At 36.1% G+C, this 9300-nt stretch overlaps 1 protein-coding gene across 1 annotated transcript in view; it reads left to right on the plus strand.

The window, feature by feature from the left end:
- Nucleotides 1-9300, plus strand: part of LOC107691673 (relaxin receptor 2-like) — a 45328-nt gene extending 36028 nt beyond the window's left edge. Inside the window, exons 10-18 of the mRNA XM_016490430.1 lie at nt 1181-1252; nt 2900-2971; nt 3138-3209; nt 3701-3772; nt 3873-3944; nt 4039-4268; nt 6502-6912; nt 8023-8241; nt 8913-9300. Coding sequence (XP_016345916.1) covers nt 1181-1252; nt 2900-2971; nt 3138-3209; nt 3701-3772; nt 3873-3944; nt 4039-4268; nt 6502-6912; nt 8023-8241; nt 8913-9178 — 1486 coding nt within the window. The 3' untranslated portion in view covers nt 9179-9300. The remainder of the gene's footprint in view (nt 1-1180; nt 1253-2899; nt 2972-3137; nt 3210-3700; nt 3773-3872; nt 3945-4038; nt 4269-6501; nt 6913-8022; nt 8242-8912) is intronic.

The following is a 9300-nucleotide window of genomic DNA, read 5'->3' on the forward strand; positions in this document are numbered from 1 at the left end:
ATGGGGGCCAGCTGGTCAGCACAGGTTTTCAGACAGGCTGGTGTCACACCGTCTGGGCCTGGTGCCTTTCTTTTTTTGTTCTTCCTGAAGACCTGGTGCACATCATCCTCTGATCTGAAGTGCAGGAGGGGGGGGAGAGGGGGATTGCAGGAGGTGTTAACGGTTGTGTAGAGAGATGGTCAGAATGGGTGTGGGAGGTTTTGAATTTACAATAAAATGAATTCAGGTCTTCAGCAGGTTGTTGATTCGCCTCAGTGTTGGGGGATGGTGTCTTGTAGTTTGTGATGGCTTTCAGACCTTTCCACACTGAAGCTGAGTCATTGGAAGGGAACTGATCTTCCAACTTTTTAGCGTAGGCCCTTTTAGTCACTCTAATCTCCTTATTCAGTGTGTTCCTGGCCTGATTGTACAAGACTCTGTCCCAAACTCCCGTGGCGAGTAGAACGGTTTACAGTTAATGAAGATTTCTTTTGTAGCGTATCTGTCAGATACTCTCTTTCTGTCTAAGTGGGCGTTTATAGGCCAGATTAAGCTGCTTGAGCTGATTATTCAAAGGTCTGACTACAACTCCATTGACTGTGTCACACATTTTGAGTTAACAATGAAAACTCCTCTCAAAGCGTCCGTATCTTTGCCAGATGTGTGTTTGTTTTCAAGCGTCTCTCCCTTCATGATGAGCACCTAGGACTCATTTTCAGCTTTTCTGTGAACAATGCACTTTGGTAATTATAGTCAGAGCAGATAGAGACTGACAGTGGCCATCAGCAGGATCACTGTGATTTTTAACGTTACATATGCAAGCAGCTCACTCGTGCTGCGATACTCTCGCCGCTGAATGACAATTTGCCATCTGCTAGTCCAACCTGACACTTTGAAGAGAAAGACTATCAGAGGTACTATCAAAGTCAGGCACATCCTCTCGACGAAGTGCTTGCTGAATGAAAAATTTCAGCATGGGGCTTCATGAGGCACTCTGATTATTCATGTCAAGCATGAATAATGGCTCTTGATTAGATTTTTTGTTGTTGTTGCAGGAGGAGCAATGGGATGAGTTTTCCCAGTCATCAGTGCAAATGTTGTCTTCCTCTCATGTCCTCTAAGTCAGGATTTATAATTGTTTTTTTTAAATATACAGCTCTTCTTCTTTCTTTGCTTTTCCTTGGCTTGTCTTTCTTCACAGGGACTTCGCTGAGAACCACGTTGGGTTGCTGAATTATTCCACTCTGAAGACATGCACCGAGCTCACAGTGCTGTAAGTGTTTTTACGTGCATTTACCCTCAGCCACAATCCACTGTAAAGTCTGATTAGTTGGTTTCATTGTGTTTTTTTATATGATGGCTGCACATGTTGATGCCAGCATCACAATTTATGGCAACGTGGCAGCGAGTTTGATTTAATGGTCAGTTTAATTGAATGTGGTACAGATGTTGTTTTTAGTGTACGATGTCGGTTTTGGATCTCAGACATGTTTTTTTTTTAAATCCTCAGTTTATTATCTCTAAAAGGAAATACTTGTTCTTGGTTAGTCATCAGGATGTGAGTGTCTGTCTGCACGTGTTTCTTACAAGTGAACAAAGTTTGATGCCCTTGTGGAAAATGAAGTCCAGCATGTGTTGAAATCTTCTTAATTTTACTGTAACTTTAAAATATAGGACATGCCACCATGGTTGTGTATATCACAAAGTCTTTTGATGTTAGGTGTTTCAAATAATTATATGTCATATACTGTTGGGTATAAAAGTCTGAGACCACTAGTAAAAATGTTTCTATTTTGCACTTTTTTAAAATTACATATCATTTTATTTTATTACACAATTTTTATTAAAATGACATTGTCAGATTAACAACGTAACTAAAAATGTTAAATAAAAACACAATTATTTGATTAAAAAAAAACGTTTTAATTGTTTTTAACCATGTAAATGACTGGCATTTTGCTGTATATCAGAGCAAACTCACATCTTCTCAATTCTACCACAGATCGAGAGCAAGCTTTGCTCAAATGTGTTGACATTTGTGTTTTTGGACTGGGTCAAGATTGAGCATTTTTGTGAAGAATAAAATGATTCGCGGGACTCCCGCAAAATAGAAATATCTAAACATAAAATATCTAAAAACAAATAAATAGTTTTTCATCTATTGCACAAAAGCAACAAGATAAAATGACATAAAAATGATTAACAGGCGCAAGCATAGGCAGAGTTTCTATTTATAACACGTGTTTGCAGCATTGAGCAATGTAACAAATCACAGACATATCTATTGATTTCTGGATCGCAATGGCCAATCAGAGGCGTTTAAGTTAGAATCCACTCACCGCTCAAATGGAGTTCTTGCGCAGTGCTGAAATTGGCATGCTCACGAATCCCCTCATTATAACACACAAAGTGTAGACATTATGAAAGATTCATTGTGCATATATTCATAGTGTTACAGCTTTGTGAGATCGCGATGAACTGAGATGTCAGCTTTTTAGTGATTATAAAGGGAGCGCTCTTTGCTCGAATTCTGCCATTCCAAACCATGCACGCAGAAGCTCATGCTTGCTATTAAAAATAACAGTGGTTTGTGAATGTTGATGCTTAAATAACAAATATTTTATCAGTGTTAATACTCTCATAGTGCATTATTAATATGTGCCATTCTCTTTTGGAAATGTCAGACATATCTTAAATGAGACTTTCAGAGAGAGATAGGTATCCCTGCAAATAAGGTCAGCTTGCCCTTGCTGGAAGAATAAGCTGGAAAATGCAGCAGAAAGCAGTACGATTTCGTTATCGTCTGGCTGTTTCACAGCCCAGTGGCTGTTCTTTGAGGCTTTCCACACAAGTGAAAATGTGGTGGTTTAGTCTCATTGGAAAGTAACATTAAGTTTGTTCTCTCAATTTTTATGTCCAGATCACTGCATGACAATAAAATCAAGATCCTTCTAGAAAACACGTTTCATTCTCTTGGATCTTTGGTTGAACTGTGAGTACCGCAGCACATAATCTGGAAAGGATGTGAAATCTTGTGATTTGAGAGTAATAACTTTGTTTAAACTTTCTGCACAGACATAATTGAGATGGCTTTATATGCACATGGATTATGCTTATTTAACAGATGTATTTGTTTCTCCTTCTTGTTTTTTTTTTAGAGATTTGTCTTGCAACAGAATTTCCAATCTTCCTAAAAACACTTTCAGGAGTTTACAATATCTGCAGAAACTGTGAGTCATGCACATATCAGTCACGTAGTTCAAAAGTGTTGAACTGATCAATGCACACAATGCAATAAACACCACCACAATACTATGAAATAATGTTCTTTTAAGGGATATTTCACCCAAGATGGAAAAAATTCTGTCATTCACTCACCCTCATGTCCTTCCAAGCCTGTGTGCTGTTAGTTCTTCCATGGAACAAACAACTCTTCATTTGGAAGCTGTCAACCCCCAAAAATGACAAATGACTAAAAAAAAAGCAATAAAAGTAGTTTAGCTGTATTTAGAGCTGTCGAAGCCATATGATAACTTTTTGAGTGTTTCATGTCCTTTTTGGAACTTGACAGCTCCTGGTAACCATCAACTGTCAATGGATAGCAAGAGCTACAAAGTGGTTCTTTAAAAAAATCTGTTTAAAGAAAAACAGATTTGGAATGTGATCAGTAAATAATCAGAATTACCATTTTTTGCTGACATACTCCATTTAATATTTGCAGGAATATATCCCATAATCCTTCACTCCATATTCATGCCAGTCACTTCGATCACCTGGTCCAACTTGAGTCTCTGTAAGTATCAAAAGCGCATGTTCTGCCTTTCAAAAGAATGCCTTTTAAAACCCTATTAGTAGGTGTCACATGAAATACAACACCCATTTGTATTTAACAGAAGTCTGGAGGGCATTGAAATTCCTGATATAACCACCAAGATGTTTCTTTCGATGGGAAACCTGTCCCACATGTACGTACCTCTCATTGTGTGGTCTGTGTATTAATCTGCATAAGCAGGATGCTCAGCTTGTAATCTGTTATGTGTGCATATCTGTCTTTTCTAGATATTTTAAGGATTTTCAGTACTGTTCCTATGCCCCACATGTTCGGAAATGTAAACCTAATACGGATGGCATTTCATCAGTGGAAGACCTGCTAGCCAGCCTGGTTCTGCGGGTGTCCGTCTGGGTTATGGCCTTCATCACCTGCTTTGGGAATCTCTTTGTTATCGGAATGCGCTCCTTCATTAGAGCAGAGAACAACCTGCATGCAGCCTGCATCAAAGTCTTGTGTTGTGAGTACAGCTGAAACTATTATTAATATTTGATTAATAAATACATTGTGCAAAAATGGTTTTAATAAAAAAATAAATAATAATAATAATAATACAGCGACTTCAGATGATGCCAACCCTGGACTGACATACAAAACTGCCAAATACTATTCTTATATTGTATCATTATGATCACAATCTGTAATCATCATCTAACATATTATGTGTACTTAACTAAATACATTATGCTAACTAGCCATATAACCTTATCTCATAGGTATATGCTACTGCCATACAGATATTACACTGACAAATTGATTACTTCCTGATTGTACCATTGAAAACATACACTTTTTGTGAAGCTACTCTAAAACAAAATGTATTGTGAAAAGCCCTGTGCAAATAAAATTTAATTGTATTAATAATAATAAACAATTGACTTCATTGTTGACTAGTCTGGTCTTTATACAGAACACTTCATATATTTATTACAAATTATAATTATTATTAGGGGTTCAAGCGCGTAGTGCTGAAACCCTATTGTAATTGTTATTCTTCTTATTATATTAATAATAAAAATAAAAATTTATAAAATATTATTTAGTTATAACTATATTTAGCTGTCTAAAATATACATTATATTATGTAGCTATATTAGCTGTTGTTGTTGTTGTTATTATTATTATTATTATTATCCGTTACTTGTTGCAACCTACACAAAATACACACACTCACACTATCATCTGTCTGTAACAGTCTCATAAAAGTCCACAGACACGTTTGGCTAGACATTTTATGAGAACGAGAGAGAGAGAGCGAGGGAGGATTTTCTTGGAAAGAAACTATGCCCAGTTATGCAGCCTTCATGAAGGGGCGTATTAGTGTAAAAACCCATGGGTAACAGTGAAGCCTGTTATGATTTGGTTTGCTTTTGTGTCTGTGTGTGTGTGTTTGATTGTTCTTTCCTGAGCATTTTTTGCATTCTTCTATAATCTTATTTAGAAAGTGACCGTTCATTTGTCTTCATAAGCTTGCTTGTTTGAATGTTATGTGCAATTTTGAACTTATTTAAAGGGTAAAGTTACAGACTTCCACAGTCCGATCACTTCCTGATGTACCGAAAAATAAACACATCTACTAATACTTAAGTAAATCTATGACAGGTGTAGTCATCAGGACGAGAACACGGATAGCCGCTTGATGGGTTATTTTTTTCAGTACTGTAGTTTTACCACCCAAAATCTAATAGGGAAAGGCAACATTATTTTACAGAATGTATTTGCAATTGTGATTTCAAGCTTGTCTCTTCTTTAGACAAACCATCTTTTGCTAAAAAAAAGATAAATTATATGTGTGTGTATAATTTGTATAATGCTAATAATTAATCATTTTACTTTTTTAAATCAAGGTCAAATCTCTTTTAAATCTCTGTCTGTGCTGGTTCTGTTAATCTCAGCTTTATCAGTGCGGGAACAGGAGCTTGGCCTTTATCCTCACCTGTTCGCTGGCTTTAATAGTGTCACTCTACTCACCTTTGCCATGCTGTCAGATTAAAAAATCACCTATTACCACAGATGGCGGTACCATTGCCTGGCTCTGATTCATGATGCATTCCTTCAAATTATAAGGAACAAGGATACGTTTATACATTATTCACATTAAACACGTTCCCTTTTCTCATAAGCTTTTGTGACGGCTGCAGTTTTCCTCAATTTATTGTCTGACTTGTGGGAGAACCAGCAAATGAGCAGCTGTGAAATATTTCACACCTCCACAGGAAAGAGAGGCCAAAAATAAACTGGCAAGCAACTTCATGCCACTTCTGGTCACACTATGTCTTTGTTTTTATATTAGTAATGAGGAAGATTTTTTTTTTGCACTGTTAAGATTAACATCCATTACAGTAATCGCTGCAGCAGGGGCTAGGCACCGTTGTTTTAAATCAATTCTGTGACTAGATTGTATAACAAAAACCAACATGTCGTGACATGATACCAGAAATAAACCCGAAAAATGAAAACAAAACCCAAAAATTTCAGTAGAGACATTGACTTTCGTGGTTAAGTTGGATGAGAAACAAACCAAGTCTCAGTTGGTGCTCATCTTCCTCTGGCTGGCACATATTTAAAAAGATTTCATGGTATATTTATTTGTAGAAGCCTATTTTTTTTTTTTTTCATTTATGCTAAGCACTGTATTATATGCTTGAGGAATGTTGTCATTATTTTGATTCTTTTGCTTTAATGTTTTCCAGTTGCTGACTGTCTGATGGGAGTCTATCTTTTGTTCCTGGGGATATTTGATGTGAAATTCCGGGGCGAATATAACCGGAATGCTCTTATCTGGATGGATAGCGTGGAATGCCGAACGATTGGCTTCCTCGCCATGCTCTCCTCTGAAGTATCTGTTCTTCTCCTCACCTACTTGACACTAGAGAAATTCCTAGTCATCGTTTTCCCGTTTAGCCATCTGCGGCCCGGGAAGCTGCAGACAGTGTTGGTTCTGGCCTTCATCTGGATTCTGGGATTTGTCATAGCAGTTGTTCCCTTGCTAAATGAAGACCTGTTTGGGAACTATTATGGGCGAAATGGAGTATGTTTTCCACTGCACTCTGATAGGCTGGAGAAACCAACAGCCAAAGGATACTCCACAGGGATATTTCTTGGTTCGAGTCTTTTCACTGATTTGATGTTTACTAATATATTGAAGTGTTTTCATGTATTTAGTAGTTTTGATTCTTCTATTAATATAATATACACTACCAGTCAAAATTGTAAAATATTTAAGCTTTTTAATGTTTTTGAATTAGTTATGCTCACCAAGCCTGCAGTTGTTTTATCAAAATAATATTGTGAACTATTACAATTACAATTTAAAAGAACTGTTTTCAATTTGAATGTTTAAAAATGTAATTAATTACTTTGATGGCAAGATGTATTTTCAGCTGCTATTACCGCAATCTCTAGTGTCACATGATTCTTCAGAAATCATTTTAAAATGCTGATTTGGCACTCAAGAAACATTATCAATGTTGAAAACAGTCATGCTGCTTAATTTATTATTTTTATTTTATTTGTTTTATTTTGTGGAAACCGTGATAATTCAAAAGTCTGGGGCAAATAAGATTTTTTTTTCTTTTTTTTATAAGAAATTAATTCTTTTATTCCTCAAGGATGCATTCAATTGTTAAAAAGTGACAGTAAAAACATTTTTTAATGTTACAAACGATTTCAAAAAGAAATGCTGTTCTTTGTTCATCAAGAATACTGAAAAAAATATATCAGTTTCCACAAAAATATTAACTGTTTTTAACATTAATTATAAGAACCATTGTTATTAATTGAGCACCAATAATAATTGATAATTATTGAGTACCAAGTCAGTATATTAGAATGATTACTGAAAGACACTGGTACTTTCATTTGACACTGAAGATTGGAGTAATTAAGCTTTGCCATCACATTTATTTTTTCAAATAGAAAAACTGTAATAATTGTAATAACATTTCACAATATTACTGTTCTTTCTGTATTTTTAATTTAAAAAAAATGCTGCCTTGGTGAGTACAAGAGACTTTAGAAACTTTAGACCCATAACATAACATAACATAACATAACATAACATAACATAACATAACATATACTGCAATATCCGATCACTCCTTTGGATAGTGTATACTAAGTAAACTGGTAGTATACACCATCCAAGCTTATTACTTTCCTATGTCTGTTCTTATGTGCAAATCCTGAAATATTTGTGTATTGTGTATTCACAGGTCTTAATCTGGTGGCGTTCTTGGTGATTGTCGTTTCCTATTCCAGCATGTTCTGTTCCATTTATAAAACCGGCATCAATACCACAGATGTACGCAGTCGGCTACACAAAGATGTGGCCGTGGCCAACCGCTTTTTCTTTATTGTGTTCTCTGACGCTCTCTGCTGGATACCCATATTTTTGGTCAAAACGCTCTCTCTGCTAAAAGTTGAGATTCCAGGTATGTCACCTGAATTCCTTCATCCCCCGATTTATTTAAAGGTGGCATGTTTTTTTTTTTTTAACAACATGGTTAAAACAGGCATTTTGCTCACAGTTTTATTAGTATTTCATTAAGTTTACACTTATTTTGACTTATCTGTTATGGTGAAAAACGTCACGTTTTTACAGAAAATATTGTTCATGAATACTGACAGTAAATAATGTATGGCTAGCTAAGGCTGGAATTATTTATCTGGGCATATTTGCACGGATCTTCAGCCCCATAGCATTTTGAATGCAAGGCAGTTCGCGCAAAACGTATTGTGAAAGAGAAATATGTTAATAATAAGGCACACAAAAACTAATTTCAGTTACATATTCCAATAAAAGTTTTAAATGATACATTTAGTAAGGACAAATAATTGTTGGTATTTTGTAGGCACATATTTAAGACATGGTTTCGGTCCTGGTATTTTATGTTTTAGAAATAATAAAAAATAAATACAATTTAAATAAAAGCTTAACAGTAACCTTTTCAAATTAAATAAAAAAAATGTAGATTATACTTTTTCTTCTTTTGTGCACAAATGGCACTTTTTCTTGAAAATGACCCCGCTACCTGTGGCCACGTGTGTCACAGAATTTGCCAATTCTTTTTTGTTGACATTTGCTCTATGTTTATCTGTGCAGGAACAATAAACTCCTGGGTGGTGATCTTCATTCTTCCTATCAACAGCGCCCTTAACCCCATCCTCTATACCCTGACCACCAGCTTCTTCAGAGAGCAGGTGGAGCTCCTCCTATGCCGCTGGCAGCGGCGCTCAGCATCAAAGAAAAACCGTAAGAGTCTCACCAGCTCCACCATCTACATGGAGACCCCTCGAAATGCAGAATACCCCGCAAAAATTTCCTTGCCACAACTGTCTTTGGCAGACATGGATAACCAATATGGGTGAAAGAGCCAGTGAGTGAAAGGTATCATAGTTAGGCCTATCATAATCATTATCTGGAGATAAGACTGGAGAATAACAGTCTTTCCTGGAACAATTTATGTGAAAGGATGGTACTGTGATTCTTG

Source organism: Sinocyclocheilus anshuiensis, unplaced genomic scaffold (assembly GCF_001515605.1).
Source record: "Sinocyclocheilus anshuiensis isolate Anshui unplaced genomic scaffold, SAMN03320099.WGS_v1.1 scaffold186, whole genome shotgun sequence".
In the NCBI taxonomy this organism is placed as follows: Eukaryota; Metazoa; Chordata; class Actinopteri; order Cypriniformes; family Cyprinidae; genus Sinocyclocheilus; species Sinocyclocheilus anshuiensis.